This window comes from Plutella xylostella, chromosome 4 (assembly GCF_932276165.1).
Source record: "Plutella xylostella chromosome 4, ilPluXylo3.1, whole genome shotgun sequence".
Taxonomy (NCBI): Eukaryota; Metazoa; Arthropoda; class Insecta; order Lepidoptera; family Plutellidae; genus Plutella; species Plutella xylostella.
Window position 1 is genome coordinate 6523542 of NC_063984.1, and position 25892 is coordinate 6549433.

General features: G+C 39.0%; 1 protein-coding gene across 2 annotated transcripts; it reads left to right on the top strand.

Annotated features, from left to right (window-relative positions):
* Positions 1-11743: 11743 nt before the first annotated feature.
* Positions 11744-25098, top strand: LOC105386149 (homocysteine S-methyltransferase YbgG). 2 transcript variants are annotated; one of them, XM_048627033.1, is made up of 7 exons: positions 11744-11897; positions 15393-15574; positions 18040-18210; positions 20824-20924; positions 22564-22725; positions 23023-23237; positions 24375-25098. In XM_048627033.1, the coding sequence occupies exons 2-7, from the start codon at positions 15400-15402 to the stop codon at positions 24547-24549; spliced, it is 999 nt and encodes a 332-aa protein (XP_048482990.1). In that variant the 5' UTR covers positions 11744-11897; positions 15393-15399; the 3' UTR covers positions 24550-25098. The 2 variants fall into 2 exon arrangements, with proteins under 2 accessions (XP_048482990.1, XP_037977251.2); XM_038121323.2 differs by lacking the exon at positions 11744-11897 and adding an exon at positions 12206-12363.
* The last annotated feature ends 794 nt before the right edge of the window (positions 25099-25892 follow it).

The following is a 25892-nucleotide window of genomic DNA, read 5'->3' on the forward strand; positions in this document are numbered from 1 at the left end:
ATACAAAATATCACGAGTTTTATAATAGGATTAAGGGTCCGTAAGGTAAAGTGGTGTGAACTCTTACAATATTTTCCTGGTACGAAGTAGTAGATGTAAAATCAAGCAAAAAATCTTAATTAAACCGAAACACACATTCGATAATAGCCACTGCCGGATAAGGACGTCCTCCTAGACTGGAGGGTTTTTACCCTAATCTTCACTTTTGACAGGGGGGTTGGAGATAAAATATACAACCATAGATATTTAACTCCGCAGACTCGAACCTAAATATATGTATGTGCACGGTCGGTACAATAGTCAAAATTACATATAAAAATACTTAAGTAAAATGTGATACGAATAGCAATGGACTGGTGACCCTAATTCAGTTTTAATCCGTTCCTGGTCCAGAGGTGGGCACTCCATGGAGTGTCATTTGTTTATTGTGTATATTCAAATGACCATTTCACATCCAGCGCCATATAACGCCCGGCGCGGCGTCCACAGCGCGGCTCCCGGCGCCCATTGTGACTCACATATCCATCCGTATTTCGTACAAAACACTCCCGTTAGGTGCTACATAGCTACGTGTATACTGTATGTATACCCTTGCAATGTTTCTACTGGACTTTCAATAAATCACACGTAAGTTTAAAATGATAAGAGAAATGAATCCTTCAACTTCTTGCAGATGCACAGGAAAGTTTTACTGTGAGCTCGAATCTCATACTCCTACATATACATACACCGTATCGTATATATGTGAAAGGGATGTCAGGCCGCATAAGTGCAGTATTGATTTTACTTTGTGCACAAAAGTATTTCGTTTGGTGAGTATTATTTGGTATCGGTCACATGCGGTCAAACAATACACAGTAAGCGGCGACCGCTGCTACACATTATTTAATACAAATGCACTGAAATTGTGTAAATACCACGAAATTAAAACTTAACACTTTTTATCAAATTACAAGATTATAATTTAACAATTTCGTTAATTTAAACATAATTTTAATTATTTTTTTCATTTTTGTAGTCCTTTTCCAATAGCTGCTACTACTACTAGACAACTAGTAATGTAACATAAGCAAGGTTGCAAAACAAAGGTACTAAACACTTTAATAATTCTTTACACTTTAATAAACACCTTAGCTACATATTCGTTAAGTTTGAGTAATCTATTATTAATTTGTGCTATTAGTTATCGGGCAGAGAAAAACCAGTGAGCTAGACCCATAACCGAATAGGCATGAGATAGACGCCACTCTTAGCCACTTCACATAAACTTGTAGAACACAATTCAATGAATTTGAAACACATCTAGGAGTCGTAGAGTTTATGTGCAATAAAAAGCACTTCATTTTAGTAGGGTTCAGTAGTAACAATCAAACGCAGGCAGCTCGGATAACATTTCACGGCCCCATCACCATTCTTCCATTTCCACCCGGAGCATGGGAATAGATTATATGAAAGGGTAAAAGGTAAGGAGCAAAGTGGATGAGGGAAGCTTCAGCTCTCGGGAGAAAGTAAAAGATGTTTGGGTCGCGACTACTGACGTCTACATAATATATTATGAAGGCTTCAAACCCTTTTCAGTGAAGGCAAAGATTTAACGCGCCACTGTTACTTTTCCTATTATAACATTCTCTCTTGATGTTTGCTGTGCTAAAGGCAAATGTCCGTTACGTACGTATGAATGGAGGGTTGTATATGCGTAAGTATTTCTTATAAAGAATTTTATCGTAATAAAATATTAAATCCTTCTCAATGATACCTACCTACGATTTCAAAGCCTTGATGAAATAAACCAATTTCAAGCACGATCAATCGCATTGGGAATAAAATTCAAGAGTCGATTTGAGCCCAGCGGCATTTTCCGAAGAAAGTTTTATCAATGAACGCAAGTTTTAAAAATATTTATGGGAGGGTCGGATTAATTCACATATTATTATCTACAAGAAGAAATCTTCTAGACGTCTAAGTTCTAGGTATACATGTATACATATGAGTTCGAGAAAACTAATTGTTGATGTTGTTAAATAAACAAAAACATTTCAACTTGGATCTGCGACTGTGTAATTTGTTATTAAGGTGAACTTATATTTGAATTTTCTACTGAAAGTAGTAGCTGTGCAACTGAAAAGTAATTCAGACGTCGACTTGGCACTTAGTAATTATTTTCTACAACATTCCTTTTTCCAGGCAGGTTTCCATTGACGTTAGAGAAAGAAACATTCGTTTAGCAGAAACTTTTTTATGGTTCCGTCAGTCGGGCAACCTCCACTAATAGGAATTCTTTCGGAACATTGTAACTGGTACAATGTGACGAAGGCAAATTTTCATATCATTGTACTTATAAAATATCTTCAATTGAATGAAAATGAAAGAAATACCAGCTACACAACATCTCCGAAATAATGTAACATTTGGACTTGGAAAGAATTTGTGCGTTGGTAAATAATATGATGTACCTATCTTACTATACAGGTTGTAAATTACATGCACTATCTTACATATATGTACTATCTTACATATACAGGTTGTAAATTACATGCTCCCAAAAACTGAAACTTTGTATGGTAAATGGAAAAAAAAGTTTATTTCCCAGGGTATGTTTGTTGGGGAAAGTTGTTCAGTTTGAACAGTAGATGACGTGGTTTCAGTTTTCGGGAGCATGTCATTTACACCCTGTACACGTCTTTGTATCTAACTTATCTTCTCTACAAACAAAACAAAAAATTGTTAAATGATCCGACTCGGTCTAGTCCATATCTTTTTTCTCCATAAAAGAAAAAAGTAAGTCTAAAAAAGTAAAAAAAAACTCGTGATTGTCATCATTACAGGATAGCAGTTCGTAATCATTTTCGTGAATCTAGCGAGACCCTCTAGCTCTATTTTTACATTCATAGTATTTATACATAATGATATACCATTACTACTTACTAAAAAATTACGGACACAAAAAAAACTCATTAATGACGAGGAAGACTTCTTATTCCACAGAAAATCGAATGACTGTTGAAGTTAAATATAAAAATAATATTCTTTAGGGATAAGTTATTCTTTTTGAAATATAACACAGAATAAAAGAGTTGAGTAAGCAAATTGAATAATATCTACTCTTTTCTCGTAAAGCTTCTCGGAATAGAAATTTCATTTGCATAATGATTTTATGTTTCATGTATATAAAAGTATGGGCGCCTAAAGTATATTTTTAATCTATTGACCAGTGACTCGTTACCTACATAAAAAAACAAGTTGCATATTTTTTATGTACTTAATAGGGATTAATTTACATACCAAGTGAAACCACGTGATCCACTTGTCAAATTAAATAACTTAACCCCAAGTAATAAGTTTTTTGTGGATCTCCTATTTCTACTATTTCTTCGGTATTTAATTAATAATAGGTAAAAAGGGGAATAAAAACGCAGTACCTGTACGAGGGTCCGGGGTTCGATCAGCGACTGTACCTATATGTATATCACCTGTGTGTATCTGAGATGCTTAATGTGATCAAAACTACTTAGCCAGCTCCAAAATGATATAACTGTGAACGAAATTTATAATACTGCAGTAGGTAGGTATTTGTCGTCGCTTTACCTGGGAAAATTATAATAGCACTGAATTCCTTCTTAATGAAATTCACAATGCCTTTTACGTGGACTAGGATATGTGAAATCTCTTTTACCTCAGACAAAATGTTGATATAAGTTTATTTGATATACCGAGCCATAAAATTGGACTATAGTGACATAAAGGTAGAGCTTCCTGGCATATTTACTAGCAAAAAGGGATTGCGATTTCTGACATAAATATATCTCGTTCGCACGCATTACTTACGAATCATAACATAAAACTTCTTCAGGGAGAGATAAAGCTCGAAATTTCAGTAAGAAAATCACATAAAATTATGGTATGACCTAATAGTCAATGTTTCCGTCACATCTGCTAACAAGCACTGTTTCATTGCAGAAACTTTTACCTATGCACATAAAGACATCATGCATGAGTTGCATGACCTACAGAGAAACTTAATAAGATTATAAAGTTTTCACACGGACTAATCGCATATTTACAACGTCCCTTCAAGCCGTGGAAAAATCTATCTTTTACGTGAAAAAATATACTTACAGCTTAGTTGCAAATAAGACCTATTTACGCCTTATGTTCAACTAAATTCATGGTGTATCCCGTAAACCTAGATTTCTGAAATTGGGAAAGTAGTAAGTAATATGAAATAAGTACTCACTTCAGTTTGTGAGAAAAATCAACTCATACTTACCTCTAATATTCCAATTCCCAAGAGTCATTGTGAGTCACCCAGTGGGTCTCCAAAAAGCACAATAATGTAACATCAAGTACCTAAAGTATCTACATTTTACGAAAAGTAGGGTCGCCGTTCTCATCTCAACAAAATAAAAACAAATTGACTTCACTATCAGCACTGTCATTAGCATATACAAGGTGGACTGAAAAAAGGAAAAAAAATACTCTTGAATTATGAGCGAAGTCGAGCGGGAAGTGGGGGGGGGGGAGGCAAGCGGAGGAGCAAGTTTCCCGCCGCCGGCAGGTGTAATATTGTCCCACCTTTATTGCTTTGCCCCACTTAGTGGAAGGCTGAGAGCCGCTGAGATTCGGCCCCAGTAAGAGCAACAGTCCAATTGACCGGCCACAACACTAGAGACGTATAAGTATGTAGCGAACATGCACATGCAGTGTCTGCTATATTATTGAGTTGAATCCTCTTAGGAAATTAGAGAAAGGCATAAGTACAAAGTTTTCATATTGTTAAAGTTACAAAGAAAATAATCATAATAGACGATACAGAAGGTCCTTAAATGAAGCAGCCGCCGTAAAACATGGAGGTATATCTATGGTTCTACCTTTTTTGGCATAAGATTTATTTGCCTAATCTCGTATTGCATAGTAACGTTTGGTCAAAGTCTCGTTACGCCGAAAATCGTATGGCATAAATCTCGTTTAGTAAAAAGTTATTTCGCATAACATTGTTTAGCCTAATAATGGTATTGCCAAATCTTGAATAGCCTAATAATGCTATGGCATAGGTTTATACAAAGTAATAATATTCGTTTGGCTTTAACTTTGACGGAGCGTCTCCCTACATAGCGCAAACTGGTGCCTTGTATTGTTTCCGCTGTTTGGAAAACGCTCCGCTCCGCTTCGCTGCGCTCCGCTTTGGTTTTGATGAACATGTGCACCTAACATGCTCCTCCTCGCTTTGCTCGTCGTCGCACCTATTTTTAGGTTTCGATCTCATGGGGTTTGTAATAATTATATTGATCTTTAACTTTCGATTTTTTGATCATACAATATCGTGATTTTCGGGATGTAGGAGAAAAATACCATAATTTGTACATTTACTACATACTTTATATATTATTTATTAAGATAACATTAGGAGAAACAAGATTATACATAGGTATAGACGAACATAAATTTGAGCAAACGAAACTTAGGTGTTTAAAGATTGTGCCTAAAGAGTTTTAGACGAAACGAGCCTTATGCCACATAAGTCTTGGCAAAGTGATGGTTCGGCCAAAAAAGTTTAGACCATACGAGTTATGCGAAATGAGTTTTGGTCAATAAAGATTATGCGAGATGAGCGGAACCCAGGTAGCCAAAATCATGGCGAACATTCCCGGAGCGCAGTGGGCTTCGACCCACGGCAATCATTTCAGCTACATGATCGTACGTAGGTGCGCGATTTGCATACAGCCATTCAGCCATGGCTGAGCCGTAGCTGTGACAGACAGCCACAGTGAATGCCCCCGCGACAATATAGGGTTTCCTTTACCATGATATATTGGTGCAATTTACGTGCGATATCATTGAACATTGTTATGCCTATGATAATTGAATTTATAGGTAAATAATAAATATACTTACTTAAAATAATATGAACTATTGTTAATCAACGAATAGAGAACCACCACTAGTGAACTACCCTGCTAATGAACAGGCAAATCTGTTAATTTACAAAATATTAGATAGTATACAGAAAAACAGATGGGTCCCAGAATGGCTAATAATGTTGCATGTAAGCAACTCATTCCAGTTGCTGATGAGAATTTAATTGGATGCACTGCGGTATAGTGACCGGAATTCGGGATCGCCTGTACGAATCTCTCTACAACTGTAATGGAATCGAAATTGTGGCTAGAATCTACGCGTTTGCGAGAGGACAACCGAACAGGTAGGCAGTTGGGAGGCCTTATTCGTATTCAAAGGACTATTCTGCCAAACAAAATAACTGAAATACACACGCGAGCGGCTCGTGTCATTCGTCGTTTAATTTGCGTTGTTTGTTTGCGCAGAGAACAAGCTCATTCGGCGCCGCGGGACGCACGGACTCGGTATTCGCACAGATAATCCCTGGATTCCGCGTGTGCCAAATTTATTGCTTCCGATTTACTATACAACAGCTCAGGTGGCTTGTGAACGGATTATTTTATCAAACACATTTGTCTAGGATTGTCTACTTATTAAAATTTGCGATTATGTATCTCTACAACTCTACATCTTTTCAGTTTGAACTTTAGTACTTTATAATACAGCATAATATGAATAAAGAAAATAAAAATAAAATCTCTCGAAATGACATTACTTACTACAAACAGCTACATTTTGCGACCTAGGAATTCCAAAAAAATGCTGTACTATGGTACACCGTACAATTTATTATACTCCCAGCCTTGTTCACAAAAATAAAACTTAGCTTGGTGTGGCTTGGTGTCACTACGTTGAGAAATGAGAGAAAAACACATAGGTAGTAAACAAACGTATTTTCTTGATGATGCAAAACAATTTATTATAATGTATTTATTGAATACTTACCAGTGCGATAGCTAACCTGACACATATACCTATCTGTACAGACGTTGTAAAAAGGCCATTGGCTTTAAGAAATCACTCTACGCACTCGATATTATTGTGTCTTCCATGAAGAAAGAACAACCAGAGAATACAAAAGAAGTCCTGTCCCCCCCGCCCTGCTTACTTTTTATTACTTTACGACTTACTGAAGAACCGTTATTACGCTTGACACTTAAACATTTATACTCCTTGAAATAATACATCGCAGCAAGTCCGCCCTAGCTTGGACACTAGTTAAATACTTTCAGGGGAAAGCAAACAGTCGAGATACCTATATACTTTGTGAACTGCAAGTTATACTGAAATCAGAAAGTTTCTTCAAGAGTTTTAAGAGTTATAGCTCGTCGAGCGATGTAATAAAAGCTACTTTGGATTGTAAAGAGGTAATAAATAAGTAATAGTATTACGGCGGTGTTGGTGCGGCGGTCCCGCGGGAGCGACGGTCGGATCGGGATGTCGTGGCGCCATTTTGACACCTCTTTCACGGGTTTATTGATGTCCCTTTAGATAGCTTTAGATCTTCAGATATTATACGAGGCCAATGATTTATTACCTTTTATAGCTGACAATGAGAAAAAATATAGTAAGCAACTCAAAACGTATATTCAAAAGTAAATTAAATTTAAAATTTTCTACAACTGCTTTAAATTTGCTCTACAAAATCGTCTGTGGCTACTGTACAAGCTTAGTGAATTAATGTTGTACCTAAATAATTTTTATTCTCTTTGTTTTCAGTATGCAAGCCCCTAAATTTAAATGACCTTATAAATTAAAGTGGTGCACAGAAATAAAGCACAACAGCCATTCTGTGGTGGACATTCCAAACTTTTATTTCCGACTCCGGAGGAAAATATTAAATCAACTAGGTATGATTCGTAGTTTTATATAAATAACTCCTTCCTTACTTACACTTACATGAATGTGTTACCTACATGTCTGTAGGTATCTTTATCCGCACCGGAGATTAAATTCTCCGGGAGAGACATAGACAGGTGGTAAACTGACATGTGATTTATATACATTTGTAGCGCAACATATTATTATAGCTACAAGTAAAGTGTTTATTTACTTTGACTTTTATGTCGTAGAAAATCCAGGAAAATCACAAAGGTGCATGCAGAAACCTGAAATGCCATGATCGTATATCTTATATTGTCCTATAAGTTCTAAGAAAGATATAAATTGAGTGTTCCTCGCCGCGGGAGAATAGGATATCCTCGCTCGGTGCTGAGTCAATATATTTATCACTGGGGCAGGAGGCGTCCGCCGGAGCCTGCACCTGCAGCTCGTAAAGCAGCCGGAGCCGGCGGCTTACGGCCCCTGAGCCACCGTCTTCATATCCGTTTGTGACAGTACATTTGACACACTCACACACCTATATCCTAGCCAATTTGAACCTAATGCATGTAAAGCTCGCAGCTTTCATGGTTGAAGGCTTAGCGCGGCATTTTTCACAGTCACTAATGTACAACGGTGTGGAGCTACTAATTGAAATATCGGAATAGGTTAGTGGAAGCAATAGCCGGATAGTGCTAGTTCAATAGGTCGCCCGGCCGACGTGGCCGCTGCATGTGTTCGCCTGCAACGTGCGCAGTGTTCGGGGATTACATAACGTACACTAATCTTAAATAAATAATGTAGTTAGTATTCTGCTGGCTTGGTTTCCAAGGAAATCTAGGCGCAACAATTTTCCAAATTCATTTATGTGCAGCATTTTAATAGTAAAGTTTTAATCCTGTTTCAGTTAAGATTTCCGTCTCGCAAGGCATTCTGAAGTTGCCCGTGGTGAGTATACATAAAATCACGCAATCTAGCACTTTTTTCCTTTGGCAGTATACATTTTGCAGAGTTCCCCTTTCAATACTCAATTTCGATGTTTAAACAAAGAAATTGGAAAGTCAGAATGGTGAAATCTCGGAGTGGATTGGCATTCAACATTTTTCAATCAACCTTTGTCTATCTCAGACTGCCAACATAACCTACCTAGGTAAGTACCTGAGTATTATGTAATAAATAAACATCTGTATTTTATCAAGAGAAGGAACTTGCATCTATGATTGTGCTAGAGTAGCATGTTTATTATCTGTTAGAATTAAATCCACTCAGCTTATCTATTGTTTCGTGTGAAGCAAAGTAACTTGTTAATTACATCATTCGCTCCATGAACACGTGGATGAATGTAGGTAAAACTATTTTAGACGGTCCAGTTACATTGCGATTATAATAGAAAACTATGTATTTTTTATAAAACAAAACATCATTTAAATCTCGTGTTTATATCTGCGTAGTGGGTACGTTGTGCTGTGCAGCTATAACTGATATTGACTTATTTTGTACCGACCATCAGTAAATGAACTTTGTGCGAGATAGTTTATTAAGAAAACAAAGAAGTCATTTTAATTATTTACGTTTGTTTTCTTTGTGGACGTAACACAGTTTATCTTAACTGTGGAGAGATATTTACCGGAATCGAAAAACAAAATTAAAATTAGGCTGTTGGCCAACTTGGTTCGGAGTAGTTTAGGTTATTGTCAAGACCGCGGGCTATTTGGTGTCCGATATCGACTTTCAGATTTGCTCATAGTTTGTATGAAAACATTCTTACCTAGTTCTCATTATCTTTTATTAAAATTTGGGAATACATAGTTTAATCTGCCATTACTTTTTAGCAATACGTACTACGAGTACGTATTATAGTAATTTTATCATCCTGACACAAATAAAACGTATAAGTACTTAACTATTAAGCAGTAGGTAAAGACCTCAAAAAGGCTAAAGGAGAATTGTACAGTTTTAACACGATTGAGTAATTTCCCTCTGTCGGCTGAGCTGTCTAAACTCTAATTGGGATGAGACAATGAAATTACAGCGAGGAATAATCATATTTGCTAGGTCAGGTCAGACACTTCGCTCCACTCGCACCACGCTCATATTGTATCAGTCAGTAGCTTAGATAACAAACCAGGCGGAGGATAGACATAATTGACTTGCATGAGACAGACATTGTGATTTCTGCCGGATCCACCCAAACTTAACTTCATTATAGCTCAAACCTGTGCACTAACAATTCTATATTCTATAGCACGCTAATCAAGGCTTCCATGCAAACTAGATCTATTGGAGATGGACTGTTAGACCTCCCCTTGTCTAGTGGGAAAGTCAAGCATTGCAAAAGTAAACCAGATTCAGGTCAATTTTCTTTCTCCATATTGTGTTCGATGCGAGGTAGGTATGCCGCTATAGCGTTGAGCGCGTGCCAACTCAGCTGATATTATTATTGGGCACGACTCTATGTATTCAGTGTGATTTTTCAAATAGCGATGCCACCCACCGGAGTAGTGAAGCGAATGACCGATAACGAGTGTGTAATGTAACCGTGACATTGACAAGTGGCGGTTCGGCACTCGGCCGGCGCGTGGTGACATGACATGACAACACTCCGAGCTCGGTCGAGTGCGGAGGAGCGAGCCAGGGCGCCGCCGCCGCCGCCCGGCAGACGCAGCGGCCGCCGCTGTCGTCGGGCAGACACCAGATAACACCTGATAAGATTTCACTAAACTTGATAACAACATTAGGAAACTAGGCAGATAATGTACTTTATCTATTTGTCGAGACATTTTAGAAAAAGATTAAAATGCTCGTATTTATTATATGAGACATTAGTTTTTGCTATAACTTTGATACGATGATACGGTACCTAAGTCTGATACATACAGGCTTTACTTAACTTAATCGTAGCATTTAACCCTTACTTCATACCGGTATATTTACACAGACCGAAGAGGCCTTGCAGCGAGCCATGATGGAGTCGTGTCACTCGGCGGGTCACGGCTCGGCCTCACCCCCCGAGCCAATCGGTTATATTGTGATATGTTTGAGCAGCGAATATCCTGTAATGTATCCAATCTCATACACTTGATTGCTTTGCTTTGCAGCACAAATACACCGTGACATATTAGGCAGCGTTAGCAATGAAGTTCAGCTATGTGATTCTGTAAAAAAACATGGTAGGCTCATCGTCAAACGTCAAGGGCAAAACATTAGTTTTTCATGGTTTTTCATATAATATTGACAAAGCTCAACGATGGGCCCACGATGAATTTCTTTAACGGCTTTTTCATACGACATTTTCAATTTACCGGCTCGTTTTTAAAATAGCAATGAATCCCAATAAATGTAGAACATGACTGTATGAAAATTTGCTAGACTAATCTCTATAAAATTATTATTTATTGCCAATTTTGCTCTACACTGCGTTTTACAAACTGAATTTATACTTATTGCATTTTGAAATTTAATTTAAAGCTAGATCAAGTCTAAAAATTGTAAAATTTCATATCCTAAAGTAGGTATATTTAATATTTATTGCACAATGGACGACACCCCAAATTCAACGAATCTTTTATGCTCTTGAGTCTTACTTTAATTACGGGGCGCATGAGTTAGGAAAATCATCCTAACTGAAAAGTCGAACAATTTACTTACCTAGGTAATCTATAGGACTATAACTATGAGACCGATCACAGCAGTTAAATAATTATTATTTACCAACCAAATTAGTTTAGTATCTCGTAGCATTTTAATCTCGATGGGTTATTATCGACCACCAATATGATCGACTCTATGTTTGCTCAATTTTGTAATAATGTAGAGATAAGCTGCTGATTAAACAACAGGAGATCGCTACTATACTAATAGACTTCCTCGTCCTTTATTCGTCAATTGCGTTGTGTATCTGTACTGTAGGTAGGTATGTGTCCGTGACCACGAGCGAGGCAGTGGCCGCGGCGGGAGCGATGCCATTATTATTATCTTAGTAAATTGTTTATGTGTCGCTCGCAGCAGGCAGCGGCGCGCGGCGTGTCGCCGGCGACCGCGCACTCAGCCCAACTGATAAAACACGTGTCGGCCGATCGAACGCGTCTATTTCGAATCTCGAAGCGCCAAGTTGAACAGTCAACAACACCCGTTGAGAGGCCGCACAGTGATACCAACAACGCCCGTCTGTAGACCAAATTGTTAGTATAAAATAAATTATTTATCATGCCGATCTCGGCTATTATTTACCAAAACATTTGAAAATATATTTCTACAAATACAATAGATACTCAATTAAGTAATAATGACTACATTAATTTCGAGCTATTCAGTGTTATCTAGTCCCACTAATTACCTTGCAAACAATGGCATTTAATGTTAACAATCGTGTTAATTTGTTGATCATTTTAGAGTGAGTTTAGTTTAAGGGAATATTTGTAACAAATCACTGAGTGAGTGTAATGCGTGTGTGCACAGTTTACACAGTGCTTCTGATAGGAGAGTGTATATTTGAGTGCGTGGAGTGGTAGTGTGTCGCACGGTGCGGCGCGGCTCGCTCCATCAGTGTCTGTTCGCGCATCGACGCACGCTCCACGCTCACTGTTCCATGGTTTCCTCGATCTAATCACGTTATTTAAATACGTCTCTCATAATATCAAGCACTACGTAAGTATCCACTCAGATATTATTTATTGTCAAATTATCCACTATCAGTCTATCACTCGTCATAACAACAATCGTTGAAAATAATCCATTCGAATAAATAATGAATATTCACACGTATATTTATAACAGAGCGCCTGCTATTTATTGTATGTTATGGAGTTAAATCGTATTTTTTACGGCTAACGACTTGTCTTCCACGAAGCCGAGCTCAGGTGCTCGTCGGCGTTAAAATATTGTTTTCGGTGAAAGTGATACTTTCTTCAGCTGCAAAAATGCGGTGAAAGTCCCGCGGTCGGTCGCGACTGATTTATGTTTAATTACAGTGCCCTTAAAAAATTTTGGCACAATTTAAAAGTGATTTAAGAACTTCTTGAGACCTCAGGGCAACTTTTGTGACTTGAAAAATTACGAGAAGGTTCGTCTTTTCGAATATTTTTCTAATATCGTTAAGTCCATCTCCTCTGTATAAATATAAAACTTTTGCATTGAAAGAGTTTGTAGGTCATTGACATCTTAAAATTATACTAAACCGGCAATTTCTCATTACAAACTTGTTTATCTAATAATACGACCAAATAATATAATTTGTTTATGTTACATCACACTAGGTACCTTAAGGTCAACCACAACATTAAAGATGTTTGAAGTTTCGGTTTGCATATTTCGCAAGGTTAATTGAGTATTTAAATTACCTACTTACTCATATACCTACGTATTATAATAAGGCCTTATTTTGTAGTTTAGTTCAATATCTTGTCAAGAAATTTAACTCCAACGATAAGAGTCTAATATCAGACAAAAGACTATGACCTTTCTTTCTGATGGATGTCACGTCGATAGGTGACGGCGGCGAGGTGGACTCGCACTATCGCTCTGTTTACTTACACTATCAACATGTTTATAAACAATTATCTAATGCTGGAATACATTAAGATCTATTCTGGGTGGATACAATTAATTAGCAGCATGACTTGAACTATGTAAGTGGATGAATACCTACTAATAAATTACACGACTAACTAGCTTTTGCCTTCCAGCATCACTTAGCCATATTAAGTCTCCTCCCATGGGTATTCCCGGATAGCTAACACTAGTAAACACTCATTACTACCTACCTGCATCTGTTACATTGCAACTTGAAAGAAAATTAAAAAACACTATTGCATTTATTGGTTCTTTGTTGTCAAGATCTAACAAATAGCAAGATTGAAATGTAAAATAACGTGAAAAATCCGTAGGTAGATATTACACGGGAGATAGAAAGTATTTGGTCTAGCAATCATTTCATTATATCCCTCTGGCTTACGCCTCCGCCGGTAACACCCATATCATCGGCCTTCCAGAACGAATAGTTTTCTTATTTATTAGTGCGGGTCTTGCTCGCTGAATCCCATTCTATTTCACAGACCCTAATGATATTACTGGCATTGTGTTTTGAAAGCTGGTAACATTTCATATTTCCTACCTAATTGCCGTTTTACCCGATAGATAAATTATGGCGTGCTTCACCCAGGCTACGTATAAATCATCGCGGGATACCTAATAGCACATTTTTCATAATCCCCGAACCTAATTCCCTTACCACATGAAGCTATATTCAATGTTATTATGTTATGAATTGATAACGTTTTTAATTTTGTTATCGTAGTGGAATTTTTATATGAAAGAATACAAACAAAAAGTATTGATAGTATGATTTGCACAAAAATAATTAATAAACTATAATTAATTACTTCTTTTGTTAAAATCATGAAATTTTCGGGGATGTTTATTTAGATGCATGTAAAACAAAACAAGACACGATATGTATGTGGTGGTAATCCGTCTTTTATGAAATGAATTTCTTTCAGCTGTGATAATAAGATAATGTGACGAGGGGAACCGAGCGAGGGTAGAGTTCAACAGACAGTTTTTCTTCACGTAGACTCGGCGACATGTAATCTAAGAAGTCTTCTCTAACTTTCTAACTTACATTTCAGTTTTTTGTTGTAGGTAGCTCCTGACATTTCAGTAGTCTCAGCTAGATTTGATACGAAAAAAACCTATTATGTTGCTTCTAAAAATATCTTTATGAACTTTCAGATCAATCTCATCAACTGTATAAGTGTAAGAATCTTATACAGATTAACATTTACGCGACAAAACATTGCGTTGCTATTTAATACACTAGATTTTTTCACATCAAATACCTATGCAAACAATAACAAGAGGTTCTCGTATTTCACTACAAGCAATCGCTTATCGTTGTCGCAGTTGGTATGACCTACGTTTGTGAAACCTATAGGACACACGACGGGGTTGGCGCGCGTTCAACACTCGTCATCTATAGCCACTTAGCTTTACTGTTATGTATTGAACGCCATTTCCCTCGAGACCAAGGTATGAAGCCTATACGTACATGTTGGTGCTTCGTTTCACACAAACAACCTTCCCGTCATAGTTAATATGAAGTTTAGAGATAGTTCAGTGCGGCCCTGAGCAACATGTTTAATTAGGGTCTGGCGGGCACCCGCGGGACAACTCAGTGAGCACTAGGTCAGTTTGAAGCGAGGGATAAGCACGAAATCACAGGAGAACAGCTAAAGCCACGCACCGGGAGCGAATCAACTGCATGCATAATGCTCAAGGCTTTCCCCGAAGGGGTAATCTGAGGTGACTCGAATAAGCTTTACCCACTTTACCTACTTTTTTCAGTAGATGGGTGCATTTGTAGTCACGTGATATAGCAGATTCACGGAATCGGAACAATAAATGCAGAAGTTATCCCAATCATTATTTACGGATGTAGAGGTAGATGTTCCAAAAATGTAATAGTTGTATCGATAATAGCACGAAATGGGAAGCCACGTTATTAAAATTGGTATGTTATGCATAAAATATATTTATAATAATGTATCCATTTATGTATGAAATCATTAAACTGTTACGAGTATCTATAATTCTACACTTTTCTAAAGGGAAAAACATAAACATCACATCACAACTTATATTTTGAATCGAAGTCTAATTTCCCCTTCTCCCACTCCCAGCTTCCCCATGACGCCGACTCCGTGCGTGGACGCGTCGCGCGTGGTGGTGCTGGACGGCGGCTTCTCGTCGCAACTGTCGTGCCACGTGGGCCACGTGGTGGACGGTGACCCGCTGTGGAGTGCGCGCTTCCTGCACACGCACCCCGAGGATGTGGTCAACACGCACCTCGACTTCTTGCGAGGTAGGAGCTGAAGCTGTACCACCAGATCATGCGGCACGGGTCCGTTAACGATGTAAATATACTCGTTTCATTACTGCAATTCGCGATAAAATGACGTTTCACTTAGTCTATAACGAACCCGTGCTGCGATGACAGGTTCTATTTTTGTTTTTCTATCATTATTTATAATTATTGTGTAGGAAACAGAACCCCCTAAAGCTTTGGGTCATCGTAAGAAGAACCACAGCCTAACGCTGTTTTTCATTGCGAGTTTTTACGACGTATGCTGGTGCGAGATATCTACTCCTATTAATCTTCATGCACTTTTTGTTTATGTGTTCGTCGGATTATAACAAAATGTATTGCTAACGTAAAACTTGCTCCGTAGCGCTTCGGTTTTCCGGACAACACAAACATTTTAAAAGAAGCAATCTAAAAAGCTGTTTCTGTAGACATCTAAGTCGATTGAGTAATAAACAAAAATCAGTGGCTCCTCGATTACAGGTGAGCGCTACGGATAGGAGGGGAAGAAAATCTTGTGGCGAAAAGTTAATTAGCAGTAAAAATTCTGTTACGGATCTGTCGGAACTCGAGAAAAAGGTTCACAGTGATATAAAGAAATTCTTTGATCTTGTCGCAAACGATGCAGAACGAATATAATGCGTGCATGCAGTGGGAACATGTAGTTGGAGTGCTCACATAACTCCTCGTAGGCGCGTATGCGTGTTTTGACGAATTGCTCGTTACACGTAACGTCGCTTTTCGCTCGTCATTTCTTGCATGAAGCAGCGAGAGTGCGACCTCGTCTCGTGTCATCGTCCTCTGAAAGCGCTTTTCTTCGCCACAAAACGGACGGTTTCTTTTCATAAGGAAAAGCTGAAAAGTGTCTGCAAGCAAATAACTCCCCCGGGGGGTAGCCCACTGCCTCGCCGACTCACCGCCAACTATAGCGATATGAAAACATACAAAATGGAGCCCCATTGCATAATAATTGCCACAGAAAGGGTGTTGCAATATTTTGGCAATATTATTTTGCACCTACACTTCAGCAGTTAAAACGTAGCTATTTAACGTGGGTGGAGAGTAAATGCAAAAACCGCAGCGAGTGTATTTTCAAAAGTTAAAAGCACACTTCGCTCGAGTTCCTGAGATTGCAAATGCAAATGTGCAGTTAAGGAAGAAAAATTGCTCCATACTCCGATTCCTGGCCTTTCTATAAAAGCGCAAAAAATATACAATTTCGCTTGAGAATAATTTGCTATTTAAGATCCAGCTGTTTCGCCGTGATTATTATAATTGACGCCGCATGCCGTTGCCAAGTCTTGCAACTATTACCGCTATAGCTACCCCGTTACTACCCCCATTTGCATACAAGTAGTACTATAGCCAGACCGACTTTCTCGGCTTGCTTTTATAAATATTCGCTCTTGTTAGGTGTATGGGAGAATGGTAATCTTACGCTCCGCGTGACAATTCTATCAGGTTAATAAATTGTCTAGTGCTTTTCGAGCCTCTGAGTTCAGATACAATTCGCTATAGTGTTTGGTTGTTAATTATTGTTAGTGCAGAGGTGTAAGTTTGTACGTATTGTTGATTGTTTATGCTACTAAAGTGTTGCAATGCTTTCAGCAGAGTAATATTAGTGTTCGCCGAACTTTAGAACCATGCCGCCTGCCTATGCCTAATGTGTACCGGCTTAAGTTTCTAATTATAACTTTCCATAGGAATAACTTAGGTAGGCTATTGAAATCATAAATTCATTGTAGACCTAATCGAAGGTACTGAATAGAACTCACCACAAATTAAATTTATAATTACATGAAAATGGGTAAAGCGGTTATTATCTCACTGTGAAAACGTTACTTTGAGATGGGTCAAACTAACGGCCTGGTTAGTAATTGTAACAAACAAACATTGACCTCATTTGCTTTGCAACAAATCAAATAAGTTCCCAGTATAATAAAAGGGACAAAAACTAGATCTTTATGAACCTGGCTGCCTGCGGAGAGCAGAACACAAACAAAAACAAAAAAAAGTCGTCCGGCTGTTTGCTTTCAGGACCGCGCCGCCACCGCCGCCGCCGTCGCCGCGACTAGCGAAATGGCGACCAAGTTCACTGTATTGTGAATTGATATTCAGTTTTATTCTTGCCCCAAATGGACACACTTTGGTTTCTCTATTTGTATCTCCATCGATATTCGGTTCGAAAAGTTTATGCTATTTTGACCGTAACCTAATAAAGTGCTAGAACGAAAAGTTAAACGAGGCGCTCGCATAGGTGGTGGTTAATTTAGGGTCAGGTGATATTATTAAGTTTTCTGGCGTCGGCTGCAATTTAATGTAATGAACTTTCTTGTTCACTGAACCTATCCTACTTTTTGTTTTTTTGTCGATCTATGAATTAAGTGGTAGTAATTTTTTACGTTAAAATTCAAACCTTTAGTCAGCTTAACACCAATACAAATTCTGCCGTGTCTTGTCCACAGCGGGCGCTGACCTGATAATCACGAACACTTACCAGGCGTCGATAGATGGGTTCGTGGAGCACCTCGGGGTCACGGCGGCGGAGGCCTACGAGCTCATGTTGCGCGCCGTGGAGCTCGCCAAGCGCGCCCGGGAGATGTACCTGGAGGAGGCAGAGGGGTACCTACAAATCGGTAAGATTTATTTTGGAATAGTTTTATAAAACTAGATGCAAGGTTTTTGTTGAGTGACAGTTCTCTAGGATACTGATGTTAGTTGACGACGAAAAATATATATAAGTAAGTAATTAAAATATGGACAAAAATGTCTTAAAATATACCTACCTGCGTTACATTTTGTCAACACAAATTAGCAGGCTGCTCACGATCAGCCAGCTCACCGCCGCGCCGCTTCAGCCTGCTCGGTATAGCTACGCCGCCGCTACGCCGCTACGGAGCGGTGTCGTAGCGGGTCGTACCAGTGGGCTAATAACTTATTTTCTCACGAATGATACAAACAATAAGATTTCGACCTTCGAAGATCGTTATTAGTCGTATGAGATTATATGTATAGTACCTATAAGCTTTTTTTATTAAACTTTTGCTAATGAAAACATGTAGAACTTACTCGTAAATAATTAATTTGCGAATTACCTGTAATGTTTTTGCACCTAATTTTTATGTTTAGGTGCATACAAATTGGCCTTATTGAAGATTATTATAGATTCAATTACAAATACAAAATGTTCTAACATAGTTATACTTTCAAAGGTTTCAAACATACACAATAACGTCCTCGGGTCCTCATAAAGTTATTTAATCTGTCAAATGCAAGAACAGTCCCTTTTCAAAGGAAGACCAATGTTGCTGTGTGTGGTACATAATCGATTTTAGCTAAAACTCTATGTTATTCCTCACTCTAAGGTTATTCCATCCGACTATACGTGCCGTGCCGTGCGTGCGAGATTAAACACTTGTTGGATGATAAAACAGGTTAAATTCAATTTTCAGGCTGTTCATTGTCTTCCTCTACCTTGCTCATAGATATATCTCTCTATTATATTATACTTTATAGAAGGTAGGGTAACCTTATCGGAAACCTGTAGGTATGGCATCTATAACCTCATATATGTACTCACGTATTATAATTGCGAATGTGCACCGAAAAGCGGCCTCCCCCTACCCCTTTGGGACTAATGAGCGTAAGCCAAGATAATAAGTACTTAATTATTCATTTATCTTATCTATTAAAAATCATCTCATAATGAAAACTGTCTCACCGCCCACCCACGCCATTTCAAGCTCACTTTAGTTCTCCCGCTTATTTAATTTAGATTATACCCGCATATATCACTGAAAGGCTATACGTACGGTATCCTACACTAGTCGCAGCTTGCAAACAGGAGACGATAAGGGGGTGTGACAGTGTAGGGCCGGGGCTTAGCCAGCCTTTAGTGCCCTTAAGCCCTTAAGGCGAAGACAGATAATCCCTTGCGGAATTGAGGGTAGTAAGAAAACCTGTTCTTATGAAGCACTGATAAAGGAGTACTATTATGTATTATGTCATAACTCAAGGGATATGAAGCTTAAGGTGTTGTAGGAATTACGTTATAAGTAATGATAATATAAATATTGTATGATAAATAAACATGAAAATTATGTCGATGGCATGTACATTTTTATACATTACCTAATAACTTTTAATCGAATTATAAAAGTGATAAGTATTCTTATTTTGAAAAATGATATGTTTTTTTATGATTATGATAACAAACTATGTAAAATTATCTGTATAGGTACGTTCTAATATTAAACGTCTAACTTTACCGAAGCCCAACCAACGAGCTCTTTCAATAACATGGCGAACGTTGGCTTAGTAAATTCGACATGAGACGTGCTGTATTTTTAAGCAAACGCGGTCCGTATTGAAAGTTCGGCGGTAGTTGAACCAAGGCTCCGGTATTCGCCTTAAGAGTCTAAGCAGGTTTGACTTAAATATTTACCTGACATGGCCTAAAGTGACATCTTACACAGCGGATATTAAGTGCGAAGATGTGTTTACTCTGGAGGTGCTGTCGATACGTATTCTCTCAACGTTTCCGATCGAGCTCACACGTTTATTTATGTTATTTAGATTTAGGCCTTGCTCTAACATGTAAGCACATCACTATATTTAGACAGGGAAGTAGCACTATCGATTAGAGTTAAAGTTTTGAGCTGGTGTCTGAAGCTTGCGTAAGTTTACCTACTAGATTGGCAGTAGGTATAGGTAGGTACTACATCGTTCTTATATGCTCATTTAGTTACACGGGTAGTACGTAATGGGGCCTAAACGACAATCTTGATACTTGTACCTAAACAAAATTAGATTTTCATGTAAGTTTTCTCTCAATAAGGATCTCGAATATTCGTACCTGCAAGTCTTGAATAAAATTTTCCAAAGGTAAATATTTTCAGGAACGCTGTAATACATCACATCATTATGTGCTGCACAACAAAAACTTTGTAATAAAATGTCAAGAATGTTTACATTCCAGCCATAACAATGCTCGCCGGGGTTCGCACCTAAAAGGACGGTGCAAGCACGCATTAATTACACTTTGTAGGGGTTTAAGTATTTGTGTCGAGTTGTTAATAAGTCGCCGGGGGCGCGCCCGTCTGCCAACTTCCTTTACTATGCCGTAAATAATGTCCGCTCTACAAAGGACACAAATCATTTGGAATAATTGGATCTAATAGGTTTCGGCCATGACATAGTGTGTAGTAAATAAGGGTAGTGTAGTAATGACGTAATGAATGTGGTTTCAGAGCAGCAGCCGCTGGTGGTGGGGTCGGTGGGCCCGTACGGCGCGCACCTGCACGACGGCTCGGAGTACGACGGCAGCTACGCCGACACCACCGACGTTCAGGTTAAATTATAGCCAATATTTCCGTCCCAGAACTAGGCCACTGGTTAATATAACATGAATCTCGCCCCTAATTACCCACTCGCTGTCTATTCCTGTTGTGAGCGTCACTGGGCTCCGGAAGTGGCTGCGCTTATTTGTTTCGGTCGATTCGATTAAATATTAAGTGCCGGGCCGGGAGAGCTGGCTGAAAGTTGTCGGATTGAGAATTAGTATTTTTATTGTTAGGAACATTAAGCATAATAAAACCTGCAAGGTTCTGTTGATTGAAGGGGTTCGTAATCGTTAATAAGTGCTTGAGAGGTATTGGATATTATCCTCATAAGTCAACATCAGTATACTTTAGCTTACTAAATAAAAGTTTTCCTAAGACATCAACTTTCCCTATAAAACAACCCATGAATCTATGGATAGACGTACTTATTTGTCTGACAATAGTTAGTGTCGATCGACAGTGTTAATATGGAATAAGAACAGTGGGTATTATTATCAACACTTAGAAAAATATAGTAAAGATTTATGGAAGTGTTGAAGTAAAGTAGTACTTAAATATTTTATTTTGATGAGATAAATCATAAACTGATCAATCCATTCGCTTCGCATCAAATAAAGTGCTACGTAGTTAAGTACCATTTTACTTTTTGAGATTTATGCCAGCGTAAAGTTCACTTAGCTTTATTAAACATCTAAGTACGAGACTCACTTAACACTACACAAGGTATAAAAGTGCCTACATTTATTATTTAGAGGTTTGTATAAAAAACTGCAAGTAAGCAGATATAACAACTATAAACCGTGGCAGCAATAACAAATAATGAAGCATTTTAACACAGGACCCTAACAGCCATGAATGCATAGCCCAATAAAGGTTGAGCGCGAGCTCAATCGTAAACAGCGCCGTAAACTTGACTGGAAATTAAAATTTACATCGGCAAAATGAAACTCCACCCATCTCTCCTCGCTTTTTTTCTGAAAAGGCATTTGAGTGGGACGGACAGTTAATTAACAAAACCTAGAACAAATGAACACGGCACGCGCCAACATGGAATATTGTCTGACTCTCCGTTTTTATGGTATAAAATACTTACCTTTAGTTTAGCTAGACTTCCGAAAAAACTTGTATTTTAAATAATTATATTAGTAGGTACCTTTAGATAGATCTTTGGCCTAACCTGTTATAATCGGTACACAAGTTGGTACTTAAGTCATGAACTCATAACGTGGGTAATTGAGTAAATAGTAACTAGTTAATACCTCTAGAATATCTACCTCACACCTTTACTTAGATATACCTACCTACCAGCTACTAGCTACACATAAAAACTACGTGCAGATATTTTAAATACAGTTTCAAGCGAGAAAAAAGGCACTAAAAACAAGAAACGAAATAACAGTAGTCAGAAAAACTCATTCGTATGCAACGGGGCGGCCTCAGCCATTTGTCAGTATCAGGTATTCACATTGTAGTTAGCGGTTCATCTAGCGCTCGGCGGCTACAACTCATGTAGCACATTGTTCGTTTGTTTTGCCACAATTTGCAAGCGGTTCACGCTGGAACCTCATTAATGATTCATGTGAACTGCCCTTGTTGCCCGGAGTGACGGTGGTAGTGGTTGTAAATACTCATTGGTTGCGTGTGCAGACGATGCGGGAGTGGCACCGGCCGCGCATGCAGGCGCTGGTGGAGGCGGGCGTGGACCTGCTGGCGCTGGAGACCATCCCCTGCCAGGAGGAGGCCGAGATGCTCGTGGACCTGCTCCGCGAGTTCCCCACCGTCAAAGCCTGGCTGGCGTTTAGCTGTAAGGTCAGTAAAGAATTTTCCAATTTCCACAAATCTTAACGCTCACGTCGAGGTAATAATAATAAACCCGCTCCGCTCTGCGACTCGGGTCGAGACGGGAGTCATCGACTCGGCGCGACTCGCAAATCGCTCTTTATATAATCAAACTTGGGCAGACGTTACTCGTGTTTGCGTTCTTTAGTAAGTAAACACTTTTTATGGTGGTATAAAACTACTGCTGTTCAGTGAAAAGTTTTACACGCCGTTCGTTGTGTTTTACTGAAGGTTTTACCGATCATAAATTTTGTTGTGTTTTTGCAGGACAATCAGAGTATAGCGCACGGGGAGAGTTTCCAGAAGGTGGCGCAGAAGTGCTGGGACTCGAACCCGGAGCAGCTGGTGGCGGTGGGCGTGAACTGCTGCGCGCCCAGCTTCGTGCGCACCCTGGTCTCTGGCATCAACGCCGAGCGCCCGCACGCGCCCATCCCGCTCATCGTCTACCCCAACTCGGGGGAGAAATATAACCCACAGATCGGGTGAGTGTGACCAGCTATGTTTGACCCATAATAATCATAAAACTAGACTGAGATTTATATTTTACTGCTTCCACTTAGATAGTATAGTTAGGAGCTCTTATGCAGGTCATATACTCCATACAAGAAAATAATTGCTTTAAATTCTTATGCTAAATATCGAAGAAACAGTTTAAATAAGTTCTACTTTTCACCGAAGTTAAGTAGTCAATTTCGATATGACCATTCCCCACAAAATAACAATGTAAGCACTTACTGCAGTACATCTAATCAGTTGTCGTATTTACATTATCGTGGCGCTTTTACAACCAAGTAATTGGGTGCTTACGGGGAGATAAGATTTCTAACGACCTAACTACAGCTGGTGTAACTGTGGCGGTGCAAAACATTTGTAAGTTACGTTTGAAATATCGACGCTGTCTGCGAAGTGATGTCTGACAAATTACCGACAGACGTTAATTTTGTTTGGCGGGCGGGTAATGGCGTACACCTAGATAGGTACCTGTGTATAATTGTGTGGTGGTGGAGGTACAGGTGCGACAAAGGGTCGCCCGACACGGCCCGGTTCGATCACCGCTCCACTCATCCGACACAATCTATTGATTTGCATTTGTAAAGGATGGTCGACTTATCTGCAACGAGTCTCGTGAACTAACTTTTGATAGATCATTCATTTCAAGAAAATAAGCTTTTCGCGATAGATTACGTTTTAAAATCAGTATATTACTAAGGCCGCATTACACTGTAGGAGATTTATTACGCTGTTTCGCAGTAAATTGCGAAAGTATTTATGCGAAAACTTCTGGAATTTATACACAATTAACACAAGGTAGTAAATGTTGCAAAAATGGAGCAAGCGTTTTCCTTTATTGTGGGTCCCTTTTTTATGTTGCTAATTAGCAGCCCTTTCAATACCTTATCATTTCTTCCTTTCCTCACTTTCGTATTTTATTTACTCACGAACAAGAGAACTTTTCAGTGCTTATTCTGCAACTTCTATTGTTTCAACGTTTTACACTATTCGTAAATGCGTATAATTCTAAACACCCAAGATTCCAGAAACATATTTTCGTGTTTTATTACCTATTATAATAATTTAAATACAACATCCTGTATAACACACCCTCTCTACCCCCGCAGCTGGATCGACCGCGACAAGTGCGAGCCGGTGGAGGTGTTCATCCAGGAGTGGCTGGCGCTGGGCGTGCGCTACGTGGGCGGCTGCTGCCGGACCTACGCGGCTGACGTCACGCGAATCCGCAATCAGGTGCAGCGCTGGCGGGACGCGCACCGGTTCCACTGCACGCCTGAATGAGTGGACACTGCGATGAGGATAGGGCGTTGTGCGGAGTTGGACAGCTTTGGCCGGATTTTGGATTCAGTGACAATAGCAACAAATTACTTCTAAGCGAAAAAAACTAGCTGATGATGATGATGATGATCATCATCATCTAGTCGGCACGGCTGTCCTTGCAATGAAAGAAGGGTTTAGGGCCTACTCCACCACGCTGGCCTAGTGCGGATTGGCGGACAACCAAGCAAAACCGTAAATTAAGTGCTGTTTTTAAAAAAATGGGGTAATTTTTGCTGTCGGCCTGTAATAAGTGGAACTATTTCATTGCTCGTTATTTTATATTTGTGTCCACTGGAGATTCTGAAATCCTTACACGAGCTAGGGTTGTCTAACTCTGGACAACTCAAGTGGGTCTACCAAAGTGAATTAACGTCGTGCTGTCGGAACAGAGACGCAAGTTTAACTTTATCTAGATCCGTGTCGCATTAATTTAACTATGTGTATATTTTACTCGCCATAATTTTACCAAAGCACTATTTTATGTAATATTGTAATAAAACCGTAAATATATTGACTGTAATAATTAATTAATCATCCCACAAAACCGTCCTAAATTGAACGATGATACGCAACGCAACAGGTTATTGAATTAGTCCTACCTGATAAAACAGTGTATCGGGATTCACGAGGTAATTTGACAAATTAATAAGTATACAAAACAGATTATCATCCGGAAAGAGGCGCCATGTAATTTATTCGGTCCGAATGCGCGTCTGCCGCCCGCGTCTTCGGCAAATTGAAAATGAAATTAACTTTGGGCGATATTTCTTTTTCATGAAACAAAATGATCGTTACATTCATACTGAAACCGACATGAAAAACAAGACGAATTGAGATTGCCGCCCAAAGCAACTGATTGAATTTATGTGCAATCGATCAACAATTTATGCGGATTTATTGCTTTTAAATGTGGGGCAGCAGTTTGATTGTGTGTAAAGTTGTTGGAGTCAATATGTTTAATGGAGAGTTAAGCTCATGGTGTAGTAATATTAAGCTGTAACGTACCTAATTATAATTAGTTTGTATAATAATATGTAGAATATAGTTGTGTATGTGTGAGGTTGGGTCTGTGAGCGGCGTGAGGTCGGGTGAGCGACACGTGTGGCGGTCGACTGGGTACTCGCTGGACCGTGCCTCGCGACCCAACTTCAATAGTTTTACTTCTACCTACTGCATGTACTTGTGCCGTTGTTCCCAGATTGCTCCTTTCAACAATAAAGTTGAATCGTGTACGAGCACGGGCCGGATGTAGCTCTCAATAAACTTGGAATTAAACCTCCTCATACCGACCAACTTGCCTGTTC